The sequence below is a fragment of the Chiloscyllium punctatum genome, chromosome 7, assembly GCF_047496795.1.
Source record: "Chiloscyllium punctatum isolate Juve2018m chromosome 7, sChiPun1.3, whole genome shotgun sequence".
Taxonomy (NCBI): Eukaryota; Metazoa; Chordata; class Chondrichthyes; order Orectolobiformes; family Hemiscylliidae; genus Chiloscyllium; species Chiloscyllium punctatum.
In genome coordinates, this window is record NC_092745.1 from 62,965,690 (window position 1) to 62,991,563 (window position 25,874).

The 25,874-nt window shown below is 38.4% G+C and overlaps 1 protein-coding gene across 3 annotated transcripts in view; it reads left to right on the forward strand.

The window, feature by feature from the left end:
• Positions 1 to 25,874, forward strand: part of LOC140479734 (G-protein-signaling modulator 2-like) — a 69,319-nt gene that overhangs the window by 38,963 nt on the left and 4,482 nt on the right. For all 3 annotated transcript variants that reach the window (XM_072573816.1, XM_072573817.1, XM_072573818.1), the window contains 8 exons: positions 6,358 to 6,481; positions 7,419 to 7,534; positions 8,200 to 8,355; positions 11,268 to 11,376; positions 15,347 to 15,476; positions 16,946 to 17,016; positions 19,938 to 20,075; positions 25,611 to 25,767. In XM_072573816.1, the coding sequence (XP_072429917.1) occupies positions 6,358 to 6,481; positions 7,419 to 7,534; positions 8,200 to 8,355; positions 11,268 to 11,376; positions 15,347 to 15,476; positions 16,946 to 17,016; positions 19,938 to 20,075; positions 25,611 to 25,767 (1,001 nt within the window). The remainder of the gene's footprint in view (positions 1 to 6,357; positions 6,482 to 7,418; positions 7,535 to 8,199; positions 8,356 to 11,267; positions 11,377 to 15,346; positions 15,477 to 16,945; positions 17,017 to 19,937; positions 20,076 to 25,610; positions 25,768 to 25,874) is intronic.

Below are 25,874 nucleotides of genomic sequence, written 5' to 3' on the forward strand. Positions count from 1 at the left end.
CATCTCGAAAGGAGTAATTTGATTAGAGATAGTCAACACTGTTTTGTGAAGGGTAGGTTGTGCCTCACAAACCTTATTGAGTTCTTTGCGAAGATGACCAAACAGGTAGATAAGGATAAAGCAGTTGATGTGGTATATATGGATTTTAATAAAGCATTTGATAAGGTTCCCCACGGTAGTCTACTGAAGAAAATACAGAGGCATGGGACTGAGGGTGATTTAGCGGTTTGGATCAGAAATTAGCGAGCTGTAAGAAGACAGAGTGTGGTGGTTGATGGGAAATGTTCATGCTGGAGTTCAGTTACTAGTGCGGTGCTGCAAGGATCTGTTTTGAGTCACTGCTGTTTGTCATTTTTATAAATGCCCTGGATGAGAGCGTAGAAGGATAGGTTAGTAAATTTGTGGATGAATCTAAAGTTGGTGGAATTGTGGACAGTGTAGAAGGATGTTGCAGGTTACACAGGGACATAGATAAGCTGCTGGGCTGGGAGGTGGTAAATGGAGTTTAATGTAGAAATGTGTGAGGTCATTCACTTTGGAAGGAATAACAGGAATACAGAACACTGGGCTAATGGTAAGATTCTTGGTAGTGTGGATGAGCAGAGAGATCTCGGTGTTCATGTGCATAGATCCCTGAAAGTTGCCACCCAGGTTGATAGGGTTGTTAAGAAGGCAAACAGTGTGTTAGCTTTTATTGATATAGGGATTGAGTTTAGGAGCCATGAGGTCATGTTGCAGTTGTACAAAACTCTGGTGCAGCAGCACCTAGAGCATTGCATACAGTTCTGGTCGCTGCATTACAGGAAGGATGTGGAAGCAATGGAAAGAATGCAGAGGAGAATTACCAGGATGTTGTCTGGTATGGAGAGAAGGCCTTATGATGAAAGGCTGAGAGATTTGAGCCTGTTTTCGCTGGCGAGAAGAAGGTTACGAGGTGACTTTATAGAGGCATTCAGGATGATCAGAGGATTAGATAGGTTGGATAGTGAGAGCCTTTTTCTTTGGTTGGTGATGGCTAGCACGAGGGGACATAGCTTTAAATTGAGGGGTGATAGTTATAGGACAGATGTCAGAGGTAGGTTCTTTACTCAGACTAGTAAGGGAGTGGAATGCCCTGTCTGCTATAGTAGTGGGCATTCCAACATTAAGGGCACTTAAATGGCTATTGGATAAACATATGGATGATAATGGAATAGTGTAGGTTAGATGAGCTTTAGATTGGTTTTAAAGGTTGGTGCAACATCAAGGGCCGAAGGACCTGTACTGTGCTGTACTGTCCTATGTTTGATGACCTGGCATTTTTGCACTCCAGGGTAGTGAATTCCACAGATTCATTACCCTTTGAGAGCATTAATTTCTCCTCTGATTTAAATCTGCTGCTCAATGCTAAAACTATGACCTGTCACTCTAGATTGTCTGATAAGAAGAAACTTCCTTTCTATGTCTACTTAGTCAATCCCCTTTACTCAATAGCATCTTGTATACCTCAATTAGATCTCAAGTCATTCTTCTAAACTCTAGAGAATGCAAGTCTAACCTGCTCACTCTCTCAAGACAAACCACTCATCTCTGGAATCAATCTAGTGAATCACCTCTGAGTCCCTACTTGTGTAAGGGGACCAAAACTGTCATTACCGATACAGTCTCACAAATGCTTTGGACAGTTGCAGCAACACTTTTTTCTACTTTTCTACTTTATTCTTTAAGCAATAAATGCCAAAATTCAGTTGCCTCCCTTATTACCTGCTGTACCTGTAATTCATGCACTAGAGCACCCAGATACCTCTGTACAAAAGCACTGTGAAGTTTCCATTTTAGAACAGTCTTACCGGACTCTAAATGTCAACATATATTTTCTCTCCAGGGATGCTGCCAGACCTGCTGAATTTCTAGTAATGTCTGTGTTTGTTTCCGAATTCCAGCATTGGCAGTATTTATGCTTTTTAATCAAGCTTGTTTGTGAACTCAATTTGTCACATAAATACTATGAAAGTGTAACCCCTGACTAGGGACAATGTCTTAGGAGGCAGGCAGGAATCAGACATGTGGCAGACTTTATTCAAGCAACATGGTGCAATACTTTAGGACAGATGACAGTGGCAATGGTGCAATACCTTAGCAGGGATGACAGTGGAGGGACAATGGCGGACATTTCTGGGTATAATGCAGAAGATGCAGGATCAGTTCATTCCAAAAAGGAAGAAAGATCCTAGGAGGAGGCATGGGTGGCCGTGGCTGACTAGGGAAGTTAAGAAACATATAAAGTTAAAAGAGAAAAAGTATAACATAGCAAAGATAAGTGGGAAAACGGAGGACTGGGAAGCTTTTAAAGAACAACAGAGGATTACTAAGAAGGAAATACGCAGAGAAGAAATGAGGTATGAAGATAAACTGGCCAAAAATATAAAGGAGGATAGTAAAAGCTTTTTTCAGGTATGTGAAAGGCAAAAAAATGGTTAAGACTAAAATTGGGCCCTTGAAGACAGAAACAGGGGAATATATTACAGGGAACAAAGAAATGGCAGAAGAATTGAATTGGTACTTCAGATCTGTGTTCACTGGGGAAGACACAAGCAATCTCCCTGAGGTAACAGTGACTGAAGGACCTGAACTTAAGCGAATTTATATTTGCCAGGAATTGGTGTTGGAGAGACTGTTAGGTCTGAAGGTTGATAAGTCCCCGGGGCCTGATGGTCTACATCCCAGGGAACTGAAGGAGGTGGCTCGGGAAATCGTGGATGCGTTGGTGATTATTTTCCAGAGTTCGATAGAATCGGGATCAGTTCCTGCAGATTGGAGGGTAGCTAATGTTGTACCACTTTTTAAGAAAGGTGGGAGAGAGAAAACAGGAAATTATAGACCAGTTAGTCTGACCTCAGTGGTGGGAAAGATGCTGGAATCTATTATAAAGGATGAAATTACAACACATCTGGATAGTAGTAACAGGATCGGTCAGAGTCAGCATGGATTTATGAAAGGGCAATCATGCTTGACTAAACTTCTGGAATTTTTTGAGGATGTAACTCTGAAGATGGACGAGGGAGATCCAGTAGATGTAGTGTACCTGGACTTACAGAAAGCTTTTGATAAAGTCCCACTTAGGAGGTTAGTGAGCAAAATTAGGGTGCATGGTATTGGGGGCAAAGTACTAACTTGGATTGAAAGTTGGTTGGCTGTTAGGAAACAAAGAGTAATGATAAACGGCTCCATTTCGGAATGGCAGGCAGTGACCAGTGGGGTACCGCAGGGATCAGTGCTGGGACCACAGCTTTTTACAATATATGTTAATGATATAGAAGATGGTATTAGTAATAACATTAGCAAATTTGCTGATGATACTAAGCTGGGTGGCAGGGTGAAATGTGAGGAGGATGTTAGGAGATTACAGGATGACCTGGACAGATTAGGTGAGTGGTCAGGTGCATGGCAGATGAAGTTTAATGTGGATAAATGTATGGTTATCCACTTTGGTGGCAAGAACAGGAAGGCAGATTACTACCTAAATGGAATCAATTTAGGTAAAGGGGCAATGCAAAGAGATCTGGATGTTCTTGTACACCAGTCAATGAAGGTAAGCATGCAGGTACAGCAGATAGTGATGAAGGCTAATAGCATGCTGACCTTCATAACAAGAGGGATTGAGTATAGAAGCAAAGAGGTTCTTCTGCAGCTGTACAGGGCCATGGTGAGACCACACCTGGAGTACTGTGTGCAGTTCTGGTCTCCAAATTTGAGGAAAGACATTCTGGCTATTGAGGGAGTGCAGCGTAGGTTCACGAGGTCAATTCCTGGAATGGCGGGACTATCTTATGCTGAAAGACTGGAGTGACTGGGCTTGTATACCCTTGAGTTTAGAAGACTGAGAGGGGACATATAAGATTATTAAAGGATTGAACACTCTGGAGGCAGGAAACATGTTTCCGCTGATGGGTGAGTGCCGAACCAGAGGACACAGCTTAAAAATACAGGGTAGACCATTTAGGACAGAGATGAGGAGACACTTCTTCACCCAGAGAGTGGTGGCTGTGTGGAATGCTCTGCCCCAGAGGGCAGTGGAGGCCCAGTCTCTGGATTCATTTAAGAAAGAGTTGGATAGAGCTCTCAAAGATAGTGGAATCAAGGGTTATGGAGATAAGGCAGGAACAGGATACTAATTAAGGATGATCAGCCATGATCATATTGAATGGTGGTGCAGACTCGAAGGGCAGAATGGCCTACTCCTGCATCTACTGTCTATTGTCTATAACATCCAGTTAATGCAGGGAGAGGATCAAAGATCTTCTCCAAATCTGGCCTTGACATAAGAACCCATTCGTTCCCTTAATCTATGAGTCAGATCAGAAGAGAAATCAATGATAAACTCTGGTTTTTAAAGTGAAAAAACAGTATTCTTATACATTTTGTGTAACAATGATCACATATAATGTGGTTACTGTGCCCTCCCCATTTCTCAATATGACCAAGCCTGTGAAATTATTGATAAATGATGAACACTCCTATGGACTCCCTAGGTTTTATGATGCCGAACAGATAATGTAATCTCTAGGCCTTGGGATTGTTCGATGTAGTCTACTAATTTGCATTCAGAGTTACTGGCTGTTCTCCTTTCGGCATGTCCCTGGCTTTCTTATCTCTTTTTATTGCTTGAATTCTATTGTTCATTGTATTTCATCTTTATCAAATTCTATTACTCATCTTGTATAAAAAAGTTGGCTGTAATATTAATTTCCATTGTAAAGTTTTATAATTACATCTACTGTTAGCACTCTTTAACAAATGAGATGTGGTGTGCCAGGCATCTCTTTAATGTCATCCCCTAATGTTTTTATTATACTTTGGTTATATGTGTGTGTCTATAATTACATTGAAATCTATCTCTGTGATTATTTGAAAATTCTTTAACTAGAATCTATTTCTTAATATTGTAAATCATTTCAAAGGAACAGCTCATTTCTGCGAAATAACTTTAGCTGCTGTTTCTATGGCTGCATGATGCTTAACTAATGCTGTTCGCCTATGGAACAACATCCTTTTCTTTAATGAGATTGGAATTAATTACTTGTCATAGTTTAATGAACCTTCAGTTCCTTCCATGAAGCACAATTCCATTATTTCATCTGTCTTTGTTACAAATCTTTGAACTGTTTTTCCTTGAATTTTCCTTATCAAGGCTGTCTCTGCACTCCTTGTAACTTGTTCAGGCAATGCTCCCTTTTGGAATAATCCCTTCTCAAAGGCACTATTGTTTCACTTAAATGCCGAAGCAGGCTTTTTAGTTCTGTTTTAATCGATTTGTTGATAACAGTTGGTCAACCATGTTGCTGAAGGCACTTTATGCCTGTCAAATATACAGATACTTCATTTGGAGACACTTATTTCTTGTTTTAAGGCAAATTTGTCAGATATTGCCATTTGGGCAATTTGGGAACACTATTTGAATTGATAATTGGCCGTTGACACAAAGCATAATTTTTAGGAGCAACATTTCAGTTTGTGATGGTCTCTGTTAGATACATAGGCACAGTTTGTTTTTTGTTGTAGTGCTAAGCTGCTCCATAACATATGCCTTTTGGTAAAGATTCACGTCTGTGTGCAATTGTAAGTATTAGTTCTGATAGTAAGGATGAGGCATTGGGAGGCAGATTTACTAATTCTGATGAGAGCTAGCTAAAAATTAAAGAAAGAAAAATGATAAACCTCTGGATTCCTAACATCTTGATTTATGGTTCCATGTCTTTAGGGTGTGCGGTGGAATATGGAGGGATTAGATCTGGTTAATGTGCCCAGGGCTTTTTTTCTATTGTTTTCTGATGAACTTTGTTCATGGTGGGTAAAATATGTTTTCTGTTTGACATCATATAATCTTCTGGAGAATTTTGATCAACCTTAAAAGAAAAATCCTCTATCCAGTTTTACTAGTTTGTTCCTGGAAAGGAATGAAGAGCTTGGGATATCTGTACAAAGGATTCCAGCCAGTGTTTCTTCTAGACTGTGCGGGAACCTGAAGTACCTGTGCAGTGTGTTGACCACTTTGACATAATGTGAGGTGGTGCAAATAATTTTTAAAGAGACTATACACATATTTTAAATAAAAGTGCCCACACTATTTTGTAAAAAGGAACATAGTCTTACACCAAATCCATTAGCCACTAATTTGTGCTTTTAAGTGGTAGATGTACAGATTTGATTCTGGTACTCCTGATTTTCACAAAGGGTTTGCATAGACATAGATATGAGCAGTGATCATTATCAACTATTTTATATTTCTTAACTGAATTAATTCTTACATTGTTAAATTACAATCTGAACTAACCATCAAAGATCAGTTCTATTTACTGGTAATAATTTCATTCATAGGGCAAATTTAGTAATTGTAAAGGAGCTGGGAGACCGAGCAGCTCAGGGGCGTGCTTATGGAAATCTAGGAAATACACATTATCTTTTGAGGAACTTCAGAAAAGCAGTGAAATCCCACAAAGAGGTATGAAATAGCAAACATCTATATTTAACCCAATCTTAATTTCAGAATATTTACATGGAGATGCAAATTTATTAAAATTACGTAATTTTGTAATGTTCTCTATAGTTAGAAGGCAGGATACAGTAATCTGGATTTTCTTGGATTAATATTTTGTGCCCTGTTGGAAAGTGAAGCCACAATGTATTAGTTCTTTATTTACTTACTATAGGCATGGATCTGAAGCCACTAGATCCTGCTGTAACTATCTGTAAGGCATAAACTCTTATTGTGTGCTTGTAAATCTTTTTTGGCTTTTTTTTGCCTGTTCATGTCTGTCACAGTTCACAATGCTTCTACAGATGTTGAGAGATAATTTGCATATTGTGTTTATGTTTGCATGACCTGTGGATTTGAAGTATATTATTCTCCATGTTAAATTGTCACCAGATTTAAAAACCTTGTTTTTAAACTGCAGGAAATGGAAGTTTCCTTCTATTGGTTTTGCCTACTAACTGACTGATTATATTGTAAGAGTTATGCGAATCAACTACACAAGTGCAACTCATGCCATTCCTTTTAACTATGAACTTCTGTCAAAGCCAATTTATGAAAATATCAAATTATGAACTTGAAGAAGGGATGATGCTATCAAACCATAAATGAATATTTATAGTTAGTGTTTTGTGTTTAAATTGTGCCTTACATAGATATATTTGGATTCTTTAATCATTTGAAATTTTAAATGCAATCTTATGTATGTAGACTGTGCATTTCAAGCAGCTAGATGCCTTTAATTTAGTTTTAAAGGGGCTATGTTTTTGCTCTGTCAAATATTGCAGTAAATAAAACTGTAACCTGCAAGTTCAGCTTACTGTGCAGTGTACACTACAGTTCTATAAATATTTAAGTTGACTACTTTGATATTCTGCTTGATTTTAACTCATTTCATGCTTTTTAGCGCTTAGAGATTGCAAAGGAGTTTGGAGACAAATCAGCTGAAAGGAGAGCGAGTAGTAATCTGGGAAATGCCTATGTGTTTCTTGGTGAATTTGCATTGGCGGCTGAATATTACAAGTGAGCATTATTTGCATATGAAAACCTTTTTATCATTTGTTTTGAAATCAAGTAAGTTAAAGACCGTGAGAAAAGTTTGTTTGAAAGCCACGATTTCAACAATTTTGAGGAGCTTTGGCCTTAAGTGACCATTCATGTGTAAACTCAGACCAATAAGACATGGTCCACATTATCATGGCTATTTTGAATGACTGTTTCTTGCTCTGGTTTGAAGTCCGTTAGCTTGGCATAGTTCAATGATCAAACCTGTACCCTGATCAAATTCATGTGTCTTGACTATATGGTCTGGTACTTGACTAAAATTCACTTGTGCATAATCCACAGATGATAAGTAGTTGCAGGACTTTCTTTTTCCCCTCTCTTCAAAATAGCAATGCAAGGACCAATGCATGCTTAAATTGCATGGCATGGTCACTTAGCTATATACGGACCAGAGTTTAAATCCAGGCCTTTTCATTAAAAGATTAGTCTGTATGTCTTGGTCCCACACCACAAGGTGAAATCAACGTATGACCATGATAACAAATTATGTTTTAATGAGTGTGATCTTGACAGAGGCTAACGGCCTGTCAATTCCTATTTCTTTTGAAATGGAACAAAATATTTCAATGTTGTGTGACATTTTAAAATGTTTGTTTTAAAATACTTGTGCTTTACTGATTCAGGAGAACGTTACATCTTGCTAGGCAGCTAAAGGACAGGGCAGTTGAAGCACAAGCTTGTTACAGCCTTGGAAACACTTATACTCTTCTTCAAGACTACGGAAAAGCCATTGAATATCATTTGAAACATCTTATGATAGCACAAGAACTTGCAGATAGGTAAAGTTATTTTTAATTGCTTTAATCTCTAAGATCTAGTTTATGGCTGTTACCACAAATCATAATCCACAATATATTCATTCCAGTATGTGAAGAAATGTTCATTGTAGTACTACATTTAGTTTGCAAGCATCTCTTATAGTAAGAAATTAAGCCTTATTGACAGATGTTCATAATGAGAATAATGCTTATCTATCTGAAGAAAGCCAGCCTAACAGAAATAATAAAATTAAAACAGAAATTGCTAGCAAAACTCCACATGTCTGGCAGCAAGTATGGGAAGAAAACAGAGTTAGTGTTTCAATCTGGTGACACTTTATCAGAATCCAGCATGTCTATTCTTGTTTCAGATCTTCAGAATTTGCAGTCTTTGTTTTATTCTATAAGAAATAGTGGTGAGACTAATGTTACTTATTGTTATTGCAGCTTCAGGTTAGGGAAATTGCTGGTTAAGTGTGAAAATCTAACTTTCAAGGGCCCTCTTGTGATGTATGTTCCTACTCCTGGTCTAAGAGGTCAGGGTTCAAACCTGACATGTTCCAGAGGTGTGTAATCACATCTCTGAACAGGTTGGTTTAGAAAATCGGATTTAAAACAATTGAAAATCTAGCTTTCATCATTCAAGCTGTGCAGTTTTATTTTTGCCTATGAAAACTGTCTTTCATTCTTTTCATTATCTTAGAAAAACATTGAATACCTAAGAACCAACAGCTAGATAAGGAGATTATCCTTAACATTTTTTCAGACAGATGAATGATGGGTGAATACTTTATTTCTATGCCTTAACCTTTTTCTTCCAATTGAATGCATGATGTTGCCCTCTTAATGTGGTAAAGTGCTAATTTTGCCAGTCAACCTCTGGGTACTGAAAGTTAGGTATTAAATGTGTAGTCACTTTCTTTTTTAAATTCAGGCTTTAATTGTAGTAGAGTTGCTTTTCTAACCTTTTTGTTTCTTTCCTTTTTTTCCTCCTTTCCAATCCTATTTTTCTTCTTGTTTGCTTTCCCTCAGCATTGCACTTATTTACTCTGTTAATCACATTATAAGTAAACATTCCTACAGCCTGGTTAAGGAGGTCGAAAAGTACAAGTACCATTCAGTTTCCTAAGCAAGGGCATTGCACTATTTCTATCGTGCAGTGTCCAGAGCAAAATATCATAGAAATTAAATGGCCATGAGCAAGAATGGTGGTTATTGTTCATTGATATGCTGCAATAAATTCTGAGCAAATTTGTACTTGATTTTATCTGACTGAATCATAGAAGTGTTATGGCATAGGAGGCCATTTGGTCCATTGTATCTGTATCGCCTCTCCAAAAAGACATCATGCATTACTGCCTATATCCTGTCTTCTCTTCATACCCATGCATATTGTTTCTATTCAGATGTTCATTCAATGCCTTCTTGAATGCCTCAGTTGAACTGCCTCCACTTCACATCCAGGCACTATGCTTCCAGACCTAAGCCACTTATTATGTGGAAAAAACTCTCCTAATAATTTGCTTCTTTTGCAATTCACTTTAAATATGTGCATTCTCATTCTTCATACTTTGTACCAGTGGGGACAGTTTCTCCCTACCTTCTATATCCAGCCCCCTCATGATTTTGAAAACTTCTGTCTGATAATCTCTTAGCCTTTCTCCCCTCCAGAAGAGCAATCCCAGCCTCTCCAATCTATCCTCATAATGTAGATTTCTCAGATGTAGAAATAGTTCTTGTAAGTCTGTGCTGAACTCTTCCCAATGCGTTTGCATCCTTCCTCTAATGTGGTATCCAGAACTGTAAACAGTATTCCAATTGAAGTCTAACAAATGTGTTTTACATTCTCAGCATCATCTCCTTGTTATATTCTATGCCCCTATAAATAAAGCCAAGGGTACAGTATGCTTATTTAACTGCTCTCTCTATATGTGCTGCCTCCTTCAGTATACTCCAAGGTTCGTCTGCTGTTTTTTTTAGAATTAGAATTGGAATCCCTACAATGTGGAAAAAGGCCCTTCGGTCCAACAAGTCCACACTGACCCTATGAAGAGTAATTCACCCAGACCCATTCCCCTACTCTATATTTACCTCTGACTAATAACCTACACTATGGGCAATTTAGCATGGCCAATTCACCTGACCTGCACGTCTTTGGATTGTGTGAGGAAACCCATGCAGGCACTGGGAGAAGAGTCGACCGAGGCTGGAATTGAACTTGGGTCCCTGGCACTGTGAGGCAGCAGTGCTCACCACTGAGCCACCATGCTGCCCTGTTTAGGATTATAGTCTTGTTTTGTACTTTTTGTCCATGTCAGGAATAAAGGTAGTGCCTTTAGTGTAGTGCAGTTTGTCCCCCATCAAACTGCATTATCTCACATTTCTCTGCATTGAGCTTCATCTGGTATTTATTCGCTCACTCCTCCAACTTCTCTTATATCATTTTGAAGTTCTACACTGTCCTCCATGTTTTCAGAAATCTTAATTAAAAGACTTTGCATGGCTATTATAAGATCTGCACCAAAAAAATGTCTTTTTTTTTCCCCCAACTAATATTATAAATATGTGGCCCAGTAATTGAAATCTAGCATTTATGCAAAGTACTAACTCTATCTCCTCACCCGCATACCCCATGTACAGTGCAGTATTCGTAACAAACAAAGTTTTTTTAAATGAAGTATTCCTCTGTTTCATCAGAGTACTTGTTTAGTCTTTTTCAAATACACATTTTATATGTATTCCACTTTTTGCAAGGTGACATTGTTTTATAAATATATACAGAAATCCATTTGTTAACATGTTCTGATTATAGCCCAGACAACTTCCAGAGGTATATATTCCTTGTTTAAGAAATAATAGCACTTGCAATTAAAGGAAAAAAATCAAATAATATGAACTAACATCGTTAACTCTGTTCTTCTTTTGAATTTTAGGATTGGTGAAGGGAGAGCTTGTTGGAGTTTAGGAAATGCTTACACTGCACTAGGAAATCATGAACAAGCTGTACAGTTTGCTGAGAAGCACTTGGAAATTTCAAAAGAGGTAACATTTTTGTATAACTTGCAGTTAATTAAATGCTTTTCAGTATAGGAAACAGAACAGTAAATATGTGCATAGATAGTCCCAACAAACTGTATAACCAGATAATCTGCTGTTATGATAATTGAAAGATAAATATTGGCCAAGACACTAAAGCTCCCCTGCTCTCCTTTAAAGTAGTGCTATGGTATCTTTTAAATCCATCTAAACAGGCAATTGGACCACCTTGGTTAACATCTAATCTGCAAGGTGGCAACTCTGACAGTGCAGCACTCAAGTATTGTACTCGATTTTTCTATTCAAATTCTGGATTGGGACTTTGAACCTGGATACTGGATTAGTGGTACTGGAAGAGCACAGCAGTTCAGGCAGCATCCAACTTTGAAACTGGAACCTTGTGACTTGAGTAAGAGCACTGTGTGATTGCAAGGTTGCAAAGCTGCTTGGACGGTCCATGCACTGCAATTGGAGTGCAGATGAATTGACCTTCGATTCCAGACATTACTGCCATGCATGGATCTTGGAAGTCCACAAAGCGGCAAGAAAGCTTTTAATAGGAATGTGCACTCTAAGCATTGTAATATTGCAGTTCAGCATATTTTGCTGAGGTTGCATTATCCAGAAGCTTTTATCTGGGTTACAAATTGAGCTGAGGGTTGAGACATGAAATGATGACAGAATTTTGTGAGTTAATGATGAAAGCTTGTTCCAAAATATACTATTCGGTGGTGGTGGGGGGAGGGGGGGAAGAGAAGAAGTTTCAAACTTTGCTAGATCCACTAATTATTGAAGCTATTTTCCTCCCATTCAGTTCAAGTTTTGCATTGCCAGCAGATTAATAAATATACCAATTAGTAGTCAGTTCTGTAGTTTTTTAAAATAGTTATCATTCATACTCTTGAACATGAAGGTGAAGAAGTGCTGAAGAAGCTATAAATGATAAGCCAAAACAGACTGTCGGATTGTATCAAACAGCAAGTACCATTTGCTTCTATGTAGCAAGTAAGGTATTGATTGTACCCAATCAGCCCATGCTCGTAAAACTAAAATGCAGTGTTGGACATTAGATGTGTTTTTCCCATTGGACATTTGCTAAATAGACCCAGGTGTGCAAAGAAACACAGACAACAATTTAGGATTCTGGATTAGTGGTGCTGGAGATGACACCCACAGCAATCAACCACACCGCCCTGTGGCCCAATATTTCAACTCCCCCTCCCACTCTGCCGAGGACATGGGGGTCCTGGGCCTTCTTCACCGCCGCTCCCTCACCACCAGACGCCTGGAGGAAGAACGCCTCATCTTCCGCCTCGAAACACTTCAACCCCAGGGCATCAATGTGGACTTCAACAGTTTCCTCATTTCCCCTTCCCCCACCTCACCCTAGTTCCAAACTTCCAGCTCAGCACTGTCCCCGTGACTATCTCCTTTTCCACCTATCCACTCCACCCTCTCCTCCCTGACCTATCACCTTCATCCCCTCCCCCACTCACCCATCGTACTCTATGCTACTTTCTCCCCACCCCCACCCTCCTCTAGCTTATCTCTCCACGCTTCAGGCTCACTATCTTTATTCCTGATGAAGGGCTTTTGCCCAAAAAGTCGATTTCGCTGCTATTTGGATTCTGCTTTAACTGCTGTGCTCTTCCAGCACCACTAATCCAGAATCTGGTTTCCAGCATCTGCAGTCATTGTTTTTACCTCAACAATTTAGGATTGTCAGTTGGCTTGTATTGTATTTAAGTGTATTGAATGCATGAATTTTGCATTCAGTTTGAGAAGAAGGAATTTGGGTCTGCAGCAACTGAGCTGAGCTTAGATAAGGGCAATTACAATGGAATGAGGGCAGAGCTGCCTGAAGGAGTTTTGCAGCAAAGATGATTGAGGAAAAACGGCAGACATGTAAGAAAATTATTTCATGGCTCAAAGCAAAGCTATACCCCAGTGAAGAAGGTTTCTAGGAAGATTATAAGCCTATCATAGTTAACCATGGAAGTTAAGGTTAGTATCAAACTTGAAAGGAAGAAAACACAATTTGGCAAAAATTAATAGTAAACCCAGATCTGAGAAAGTTTTAAGCAACAAAGAACAACCAAATAAATAATTAGAGGAAGATAAACTTTGAACGTAAACTTGCAAGATGGACAGCAATAGCTTCTTTTAAATATGTGAAAAGCAAGAGAGAAGCCAAAGTGAACATAGGCCCCTTGGAGAATGTCCTGGGGAAATAGTGAGGAACCTGGAAATGGCAGAGTTGAATAAATATTCTGCATTAGCCTTCACAGTAGAAGACACAAATAACATTCTAAAATTACTAAAATTTCAACATGTAAAATAAGGAGGAAATAAACACAATAACTATATTACTAGAAGAAAAAAATGTAGTCATTAGCAGGATAGGTAAAGGGGAAGCAATGGATGTTCCATATTTGGATTTTCAGAGTGTTTGATAAGGTATCACACAATAGGTGACTTGAAATCCCACAATGTTAGAATTTGTACTTTAGCAAGGATAGAGGTTTGGCTAACTAAAAAAAAATAGATTTAGGATGGGGGCATTGGTATTGTTGGGATTCGAGAGTGTCTGGCAAGGCTTCACCGTTGTTCGTTCTTGAAATTGGCGATTAATTGTCACCTTTTAACCAAGGCAGTTTTTATGGCAGTGAACGGTGTTACTCTGCTACCAACTATTATTATAATATATTTAGCTATTGACATTAGGGATAAAAGTCTATTCAACAGAACGAATACTAGGATTTAGTTTGAGAAAATTATGTAAAGAACCTGAAATGTAACATCATTTGAAGTAAAAATTCATTTCAGATTAAAGCTGTAAATCATTTTAAGAACTCTCAGCTCTAAAGGTGAATCTTTGTGTCTTCAATGTAAACATGATGTTTTTTTTTAAGAAGAAAGCTTCAATCTGACTCATTGTTGTCCTTCAGCTGAACACAGCCATTTCTAGTCTTGTACATGATTGTGTGTTCCTATTCCTCCTGCATAGGGGGTGGGGTTAGTAGGAAGAATCCTAATCCTCCTTGAACTTGTTCAATACCTTCATCAGTCTTTCTGCTCCTTGCCCATCTACAATGCCAGTTAAACAGGTATTCCAATCTTTTTGGTTTGTAGCCTCAATTACCAATCTTGGATATGGGAAATTAATATAGGTATCACCTGCTTTTCGAACATTTGCTTTACACAAGTTCGCTTTTATGAAAGAACTACCTTAGTACCTGTTTTTGCGAATCCGAAGAAGATTTTCACTTTTATGAAAAACAGCAATACTTTTTCCCATATAAATGATGCACTTTCACATTATGCCATTTTTGGCTTACAAAAGGTTTCCTGGGAAGGCTCTACTTTCAGATAGTGGGTGCTATCTGTAATAGGCTCTGTGCTCACTGGTCAGAGTTTCCTTTACCAGACATCTTCTGATTGAAGAGTCGTTTTATAATCTAAAAGTTTGAGTTCTGTAAGACGGGGAAAAATATTGTTGTCTTAGTGCATTATTGTTATTCAAAACACCATTAGCTATGTACTACATGTTTAGACTTCAAAGATTTCCTGTGTCTAGTAATATGAGGCAGATGAAGTGCATGAGCACTTCAAGAATACTGTTTCTGAGAAGCAAGTCGATATTTCACAAGGTTTGTAAACAGTTATCTATTGCAAGCAGCATAACTAAGTGTGGACATATCTACATCTCGAGTGATCTATTTGCAAGAAAATTCCAATGTTGAAATTCTTTGATTTAGAAAAACTATTTTTTTTGTTAATCACACACATTATAGAAATACAATATTACTTACTGTTCCACCTTCTAGAAGTTTAGATAGCTGTTCAAACTATATCTGAATGAAAAAGTCAGCTTTTGAAATACTTAAGACACTGCTTAACATTGTGGAACTACATGCTGGGTCACAGTTTATAATAGTAATGTGCAATTCTTTTTCAACATATCAATATTTTATAGGTTGGGGATAGAAGTGGTGAACTTGCAGCTCGGATGAATCTTTCAGATCTTCAGATGGTTTTGGGCATTAGTTATAGTGCAAACAACTCCATTTTGGCCATAGGCCATGAACTGGAATCCAACTCACAAGGTAAGTATAATGAAAGATAATTTTTGAGGTCCTAACTCTAAACTGTGCTCTGACAACAGCTCTCTGCTGCAGTCCTTGAAGTGGCTCTGTTATTGCAAATTGCACAAAATTATGTTTTAATGTTGGTATTTTACTTAACCATAAAGTGATTTGCTAATAGTTCACTTTTTTTTTCGGGCTAAATATAGTTACTAGTACTGGTATGAAGTTTATCTTGAGGTTTAAAATATGAGTCTTTAATTTAATCCGCACTGGTTTATCTATTTTAATAATCACCATCACAATTACTAAAGTGCTTCGTTTTGGTGAAACAATAAACAAAGACCAGATCTAGACGCCTACAGGATAATGAAGTGTGTATTTTTGGAAGAGCCTGGTACTGCTCAAAATAATATGGTGATTTGGAAATTATTTTCAACATTTTACTCATATCAACTTTTACATAAATTATTTGTGTTTAGCTACATAGAAGGCATGGTAGCTCAGTGGTTAGCACTGCTACCTCACAGCGCCAGGAACTGGGTTCGATTCCAGTCTTTGCATGGAGTTTGCACATTCTTCCTGTGTCTGCACGGGTTTCCTCTGAGTGCTCTGGTTTCCTCCCACAATCACAAAGATGTGCCAGTTGGGTAAATTGGCCACGCTAAATTGCTCGTAGTATTCAGGGATGTGTAGGCTATGTGCATTAGTAAGGGGTAAGTATTGGGTAAGGAAATGGATCTGGGTGTGTTCCTCTTCACAGGGTCGGTGTAGACTTGTTGTGCTGAATGGCTTGTTTTCACACTGCAGAGATTCTAATTCTAAAAATCAAAAAAGTTATTAGAAGGCATGGTGCCTCATAGCACCAGTGTCTGAGTGAGTTTTCTCTGGGTGCTCTGGTTTCCTCCCACAATCCAAAAATGTTCAGGTTAGATGGATTCACCATGCTAAATTGGACACCATGGGTACAGCTGTGCAGGATAGGTGAATTAGCCATGGGAAATGCTGGGTTACAGGGATGAGGCAGGGGTGGTTCTGGGTGGGATGTTTTTTGGAGGGTCTGTGTTGACTTGATGCATTGAATGGCCTGCTTCTACACTGTAGAGATTCTATACATAATATTAAAATGAATTTTTAAGTGAAGTTTGTGCAACTTTTTAAAAAACATAAATTGAAAGAGCTTTGCCTAGCTCATAGGATACTCAACACACATTGGAAGAGATCATAACATCAGTCTTTATACTTTCATTAAATAATACAAACTCATCTTCAGTCGCAGTTTCTAGTTGGAAAGCAACACACATTAAAAATAAAAGTAATAGCATTTTGAGACATGATTTTCCCCAGCGAACAGAAAATTCGATGGAAGATTCTTTGCTGGAGTGAGAAAGTAGATAGAAGAGCTAATATTGCATATTTATTAAGTTGGTAGTTAAAAACCAAGGTCAAAAGGCAACAGCAAAAACCCTCTTATTGATCTATTATTCTAGGTGCTCGACCAAGCTTAGGACGTCGACAGAGTATGGAGAAAATGGAACTAATGAAGCTAACACCAGATAAGGTACTGATATATAGTTTTTGTAAAAAGAAAATTGAACAACTTAACATCTTGTGACACAAAGGAGGATATTTGGATATAAATTTGGACCAAGATGCATGATTTTTAATGAGCATCTTAAAAGAAGTCTGGGATGCTTAGAAGTTTAATGAGGGAAATTAACAGACTGTGACCCAGAAAGCTAGGTGCAATTAATCAGTAGGAGATTCAAAGTAATCGGGATGCACAAGTGGCCAGAATTGGGGAATACTTAGGTCTCAGAAGATGTAGGAATGGAGGAGGTTACACATATAGAGATAAATAATGCTGTGGAGAGATTTGAGCACAAGTGTGAAGATGTTTATACTTTGAGGTGTTAATGTAGACCCCGACAGGCTAAATGGGATTTGGTCTAAATTAGATTTTAGGGCAGCTCAAGTGGAATCCGTGCAATGAAACAGCATTACTGGACAGAATCTGTCGAGCCAACAAGAAGACTTAATTGGCCGAGATGGTTCTGGACCAGACCTCTACCACCTTCCCGCCTAGACCTGAATTATGTTTTGGATGGGAGAATCCAAGCACCACTTTGCTGATTCTAAGAATGTTTCACCTGTCTTCAGTGATGTGCAAGTGCCATTTTGATCAGTGCTTACTGACTAATACGGAGAAAGTGAGGACTGCAGATGCTGGAGATCGGAGCTTAAAAATGTGTTGCTGGAAAAGCACAGCAGGTCAGGCAGCATCCAAGGAGCAGGAGAATCGACGTTTCGGAAGGGCTTATGCCTGAAACGTCGATTCTCCTGCTGCTTGGATGCTGCCTGACTTGCTGTGCTTTTCCAGCAACACATTTTTAAGCCAGTTACTGACTAACACGCTGTGTTTGCAGCCACCTGATTTCTCAACCCTACAAAGGGCACACATCCAGTAAGTAATGAGGTTCAGGCTGACTGCTTATCATTCTTAGTAGAGCAAGTTGCTAGCACTAATTTCACATTTTTATGCATGACTGAATTTATAGACCTGTAACTTTTGTTTTTCTTATTAATTTTTCTTATCCAATGGGGTTGGCAAAATGAGGTAATTCTTTTCTGACTGGAAAAATTGTAAACCTGGTAAATCAAAATGTGACTGACTTTGCTGGTTGAAAAATGTCAGCATGGATCTATTTTGTAACATTTCAGGACAAATTGTCACTTGGAGTTAGAACCTCATTACCTAATGGTTGATTTCTTGTACCTTTCACAGAAATGAACTGTTGGGCAGCTGAAGTACTTGTATGAACCCATTAATGGATCTTTTTCAGTTCTGATGATATAGTTGACCCCTTGATTATAATTTAAAGTAACACCTGAGTAAAGTTTGTGTTGTGCATGTTATATTCATGTGTACTGGCATTTTGACATGGCTTCAGAAGGCACAGACGTAGTTGTTAAATAATACTGTGAATCCTTGTCAATGTCCTGATCTGCTGCACCTAATGAGATCAATGCAGGCTGCTTAGCTCCTTGACTGACTGCTAAGACAGATAACAGCATCAGCCACACTTTAGTCAAGGCTACAGTCAGGTAAGTAACTGGCACCGGTTTGAATGCTGTCTGTCTCAGTTGTAACTGGTGCTGGCAGTTTGTGAATTGTGATTTTGTACCTAAGATAGGCCATGATGAATTTTTAGTCACATGTTTTATAAAGCTTGAAGAATGCTAATTTATCAAGCTTCTGTTTGGCTTAATATGAATGCTGTACAAGGTGAGGACCCTTTAGATTTCAAAGTGGGACAGAATTAAAATAATAAGTGATCGGATGCTCAGGGTTATGATTCCAGACTGGATTCAAGTGTTTTTGCGAAATAATTACTATATTAATTATCATAACGGAGACTTTATCCTGGCCAGGAAAACAGTACACTAAATGACAGAAGAACTATTTTGTCTCTAAGTGCCAGTGGGAAGTGGGGAGGTGAAAGGGCATATGTTTTATCACCTGTGCTTGTATAGGAAACTGCCGTGAGAAGGGGAAGTAGGTATTAAGAATGATTAAATGAAAGCTGATTAGTGGAGTATGACCTGCTAAAGATGTGGTATGGTTTTGAGTAAGTGCTGGAGGGATGAAGGCAGAAGTATGAAAATGGAAAGAACATGGTCAAGGGCTACATTGACCATGGTGAAGAGAAATTCTTAGTTGAGGAAAAAGGAAAATATATTAGAAGCATTGAGTGGAATTTGCCATGGTCTGAAAAAAAATGATGGACAATATATAACTATAGCTTCCCTAAACATTCCAGGTATATCCAGTTGCTGAGATAATTGCCTAAGCCTGAAAGTTAAAGTTGTAGATGTCTAGAGTGCAGAAAAATGCCCTTTGGCCCTACGAGTCTGCATCAATCATAAATAACACAACTATATTCTAATGCCATTTTCCACCTCTTGGCCCATCGCCTTGTATGCCTTAGCATCACAGTATACATCTAAATACTTAGTAAAAGTTAAGGGTTTCTGCCTCTACCACCCCTATAGGCTGAGAGTTCTGGATTCTGACATAAGTTGGGGTGAAGAAGGTTTCTCTTCGCACTCCTCCTAAACCTCTTGGTCATTGATCCCTCCACCAATCAGAGAAGATTTTTTTTTCCCTGTTTACCCTGTCTATGCCTCAATGTCAGTCAATACAGTATCAAACTTGAAAGATCTATCTGAAGCTGGAAGTTGAACTACAAAATGCAGATTACCACTTCTTAGTGAAGGCAAACTGTTTTGCCATCTTTCTTCTAATTCTTCAGAAGAGACTAAGTGGATGGTGGGTAAGATGAACTGCTCAACTCAAACTTCTGGTTGATCACTTTTCTCTTCCCACATTTCAGTGTCCATCAACCATCCAGTTGCCATGTTTGAGGAATTTAACATGCAGGTTTTGTAATTGAAAAAGTTTAATTTAATTATTTTGTCCAGGTTGAAAACTGGAACAGTGAAATTCTTGTGAAACAGAAACCTGCACTTTGGAAGCCATCAACAAAGTTGCTATTTCTAAATCGATTCAGGGTCAAAAAGCATAAAAGTAACAGTTCATCTGCTAAAGTTCCTCAAAAGGTAAGTTTTGTTACAATACTTTATTTTCATTGTTTGCATGTTGTAATTTGCAAAATTATACATCACAACATTTTAAAACAACTGTAAGTTGTCAGTTATGATGTGTTATGATCCTTGTTGATGGTAGTTACAGAATTAAATTTGACTCTATAAACCATATTTGTTTAATTCATTTTAATTAACATGGTAGCCAGTCACTGAAACTCCATTCCATGAGGCTGCCGAACTTTTTTTAAACAACAGAAGTGTTATAGAGGAAAAAAAATCAAAGTAGCTAAATATAAAATGGTTTGAAATAACTCAAAACAAAATCTTATCCCTTTTCTTGACATTGTAGAAACAGAAAATAGGAGCTGGAGTAGTAGCCCATGATCCTTCAATATGATCATGACTGATTATCCAACTCAGTACCCTGCTTCCACTTTTTGTTTATTTAGCCCAAATAACTATATCTAACTTCAAATCATTAGTCACACACCAGAGAACCAAACTCATTGTACAAACCAACTCATACAACCATAATCCCAAACTAAACTAGTTCCCCCCTACCTGTGCTTAGCCCATATCCCTCCAAACATTTCTAATTCATGTACTTCCTCAAATGCCTTTCAAACATTGTAACACATTGCAACCAACACTTCCTCTGGATGTTCATTCCACACATGAACCACAGTTGAAATAAAATTGCTCGTTTCTTTTTAATCTTTCTCCTCTCACTTTTAAAAATATGGCCCCAGTTTTGAAATCCCCCACCCTCGGGAAAAGACATCTGCCATTCACCTTATCTATGGCCTTCATGTATTTATAAACCTCTAAAAGGTCACCCCTCAATCTCCTACAATCCAATGAAAAAAGTCCCAGCCTTCCAGTCTATTTTGATATCTCAAACCCACCATTCCTGGCAACATCCTTGTAAAACGTTTTTGAACCCTCTCCAGTTTAACATTACCTTTCCTATAAATGGGACAACACAGTCCTCCAGAAGGGCGATAGAGTACTCCAGAAAAGGCCTCACTAACACCTCCTGCACAACCTCCAACGTAACGTCCCAATTCCTATACTCCAAGATCTGAGCGCTGAAGACAAGCATGTTAAATGCCACCTTAATCACCCCACTAAATGTGAACTCAGTGTGTCACTCTTCAGCCCATTGATCCCACTGATCAAAATCTTGGGGTCTATCTGCAAACTTACTAACCATGTTTTCTATATTCTTATTTAAATCATATATATAAATGACAAACAAGAGTGAACCCAGCACAGATCCCTGTGGAACACTACTTGTCACAGGCCTCCAGTCCAAAAAACAACCCTCTACCATTACTCTGTCTCCAAATCATCTCTCTTTCCTGGCATTAAGTAATTTTGCATCCAATTGGCAAGCTCAACTGGAATTCCATGTGATCTGACTTGAGTAAAGCCTTTGACAAGGTTCTGTATGGTAGACCAATTAGTAAAGACCAAGTAAACAATGCCCTCATCATCATCATGGTTACTTCCTCAAAAAACTCAATCAAATTTGTGAGACACTATTTCCTTCACACAAAACCATACTAACTACCCTTATCATTCCTTGCCTCTCAAAATGCATATAAATCCTATCTTTCAGAATCACTACCAAAATCCAGAGTCACTTCTTCAAAACATTCAATGTTTTGGCCTTAGTTACTTTCAGTGACTAGAATTCAACAGACTCATCATTCTGTAGCTGAAGATATTTCTCCTCATCTTGGTCCTCAATGGCCTCCCCCCTTATCCTTAGACTGTAGCTTAAGACTAGACTATCCATTATGGAGATTCAAAGATTTGATATTCAGGAATAATTTCTCTAGATTTAAGTTTGACTTAACTGATTCTCCCTAGTCCTTTGCTGTGAACTATGAAATCTTCTTTTATCAATGCTCACAAAAACTGAATTCAGATTTTCACCTTTTAATAACCTGCAGATTTCAAATCAAACGGTCCTTTAGCAAACTAAATTTTTCTATTGGGGTAACTGCTTTACTTGAACTGTCCGATACTCCTTTTCCAGAGATAAACTATATATCCTCCAATCCCAGTCAGGTCTTCTTTTAACTAACCTAAACATTTTCATATTTTTACGTTTTCTAAGCTAAAATCAATCCTTGATTTTTCTAAAGCAGAAACAAGCAAATTGCCTTCCAGGTTTACCCCACCTGTCATAAATCACCAAGTAAAAGCAATTTTTCATTCTAGACAATTCATGCTGTCTGACACATCCTGGATTAGATCAGTGCTGTGGGAGGACTGTTTGACCTAGTTTTTTTTAAAAACCCTTGCCAGAAAACTAACCAAATCCACATGCCACTATTTTAAAAGTAAACTCTAAAAATAGTATGCATTAATATAAATCAGACTTCTTTCATCACAGTGGATGATTAAACAACTCACTGGAATTGTTTCCACAAATATCCCAACCCTCAATGATTGGAGAACTCAGCATATGACCGCAGATGACAAGGCTAAAGTATTTACATTCGCTTTCAACTAGATGTGCCAAGTGGATGATCCATTTCACCATCCTTTTGAGGTCTGCCATTCTTGACCGATTCATTCATTGCACGTGATACCAAGAAATGGCTGAAGGCACTGGATACGGCAAAGTTCATTGGTCCTGACAACTTCCAGGCATTGAGATTGTGTCTCAGAACCAACTACACTCCTAACTAAGCTATTTCTGTATGGTTACAGCATAAATATATCTGACAATGTGGACTATTGTGCAGGTATATCCTTTGCATAAAAAGCAGAACCCATCCAATCCAGCCAATTACTAACTTATCAAAACAATGTAGATTTATTGTCAAAGTGATGGCAGAGGCCATCGACAGTGCTATCAAATGGCATTTGCAAAGGAATAACTGCTCACTAACATAATTTGGATTCCACAAAGCGACTCACCTCCTGACCTCCATACAGGTTCAAACATGGTCAAAAGAGTTGAACTCCAGAAGCCAAGTGAGAGTGACTGCCTTTGACAACGTGGGTTGGGAAACTCTTGGTTGGTTGGAATCATAATCATATCTACACAAATGAAGACAATTATGTTTGTTGGAGGTCCATTGTCTGCAGCGTTCCTCAGAGTATTCTGTGCCCAACCACCTTTAACCACTTAAATCAATTAACATCTGTTCATCATGAACTCACAAGAAATATTTGCTGATGATCACAGAATGTTCAGTACCATTCACTACTCCTCAGGTACTGAAGCAGTCTGTGTCCACATGCTGCATAATCTGGACAAAATCCAGAACTGGCAAATAGCATTTGTACTAGTGCTGAGCATTGACATCTCCAAGTGGTAATCTAGAATTACCCTTTCACAATCAGTGGCATTACCATCACTGGATCCTAATATCAATTATCTATGGAATACAATTGATCAGAAACTGAACTAGTATCTCGTAGGCACCATACCATCCGTGCTGTGTAGATGTAAAAGCTGTCTCGGGCTAAAGTCTGTTCATTTTGGTCAATTGTTTTTTTTTAAGAGAAGAGATGGAAATTAGAATTCCAGGCTGAACAGTAGTCCTAGAGAGCAATCTCCATTCCCAGGCCTGCTGGTTGTGTATTTCCTTCACACTCATTGTTCTTTAAAATTTTTAAAACTCTGCCCAAAATCCAGTGATTGGTCCATATGTTTTAATATTAAGGATTTTTGCTCTATTCCACAATTATGACTTTGGACTAAATCACTGTTCTTCCATTATTACTGGGTTGGTTAAACACTGGAACACCATTGTGGATCTCCATACACATCATTGGCTGCAGTGGTTCAAGAAGGCAGCTCACCATGCTGTGCTCAAGGGCATGTGGAGATGGGCAACTGCCCTAAATCAGTGGTATATCATCCCATGAATAAATGAAAAAGCACGAATTTCACAATCCTTATGTTTTGATTTCTGGATCATGTCCTAATCTTGGCTGCATGACTGACTTTTTCTCCAGTGGGAAAAATGAACACAGGAGTAATTCTTGAGGGAAAAAACTAAGATGTACTTCAATGGAGTATACTTAGAGTCATACAGATGTACAGCATGGAAACAGACCCTTCAGTCCAACCTGTCCATGCCAACCAGATATCCCAACCCAATCTAGTCCCATCTGCCAGCACCCAGCCCATATCACTCCAAACCCTTCATATACCCATCCAAATGCCTCTTAAATGTTGCAATTGTACCAGCCTCCACCACATCCTCTGGCTTTTGAGAACCTCAGTCATAGGACAGATGTTTCCCTCCTGGAACCTGTAGTAGATACATGAAAATTTCCACTATCCTTTCAATAAGCTACAGGTGTGGACAACTGGACGTCCCAGGTGCTAGTTCCTCCAGTAGATTTTAGGATTACCTTCAGTGGTCCCAATATTTGCCTATAGAATCTTGGACTACAATCCAGGTGCAAGTCTGACGTCAGTAAATGTGGTGAAGGAAGTACACCACTTCTTAGATACTAGATATATTCCCTAGATAATGAAATGATTTGTTCTCCTGAAGGGTCATTAAAGTAATAAATGGATGTCCTTGAAAGCTAATAACGATCAAGTGGATACTGCTAAGTAGTTAACATTTTGACTGGAAGGAAAATAGAAATATCAAGTGTTTTATGCTGCTGGGAGAAGCAGGTGGGGAATGAGGAGAGAAGATGAAGAACAAAAGGCAAGGTCTGGGATAAGAAAGAGGAGGAAGAGATTATTCAGCACAGATACCTTGGAACAAAAGGTTGTAATAAAGCAAAAAAACATTATGCTTCCATTCACATTCTAGAAAAATGAACATTTCTGTCTGAAAACAAAAACATGAAAAACTAAGATCAGCATATGCCAAGGGGAATTTTAAAAAATTGACAAATTTATAGTCTAAAATTGTAGAATTCATTGCTTAGAAGACTGTATAGTACCTGATCAGATGGTGTCATTACTGAAGCTTACCTTGAGCTTCAAGAGAGCAATGCAGCAGGCTGAGATCAGAAACATGAGACCAAAGTGGTGAACTGAAATGGCAAACAACCAGATTCTGAGTTGGGTTTAATGTACTGGGTGGAGATCTTTCACAAAATGAAGTCTCCAATGTAGAGAAGATTATATGGTGAGGAGTAAACACAGTATGGTGATTTGGAAGAAATATAAGTCAATTATTGTTTCACCACTGGAAGGAGTGTTCAGGGCTTTGGAGAGTAAGAGGAAAAGAACACTTTTTGGGAAGGGGATGAGGTATTAGGGTCAGTTTTAAGTAGTGAATCAGGATGCTACAGTGGGGACAGTATCTGTGGATTGCTGACTGAGGAAGGGAGGGATTGGTGGCATTGTGCTGGAATTAGCAGAAGTGGCAGATGATCTACTGAATTTGAAAGCTGGTGGTGTGGAAAGTGAGGGCTAGAGGAACCTTTGATCAAAGAGCCTGTCAACTACTTGCCATGAACACCCCTTTTCTGGTGTTTATATGCACAAATTTTGTATAACTTATGTAGAACCTGCTAAATACTGTAGTCATTGTAAATTTTCATTATATCCAGAGAATCAATCCCAGTGTGGTGGGAGATGAAGGATTTTTTGACTTATTGAGCCGATTTCAGAGCAATCGAATGGATGATCAACGATGTTCATTCATAAAGAGTCAGAATGGGTTGACAAGCACTGCACCAACCTCATCAACCCCATCTAAAACATTTGGTAAGTGAGACTTTCTTACATATCTTTGTTATACCTATATATTGATTCCTTTCAGTTCAAATTTCTTTTAGGTATCTTCAATTTTGCTCACATTCTTAGTCAGTTCT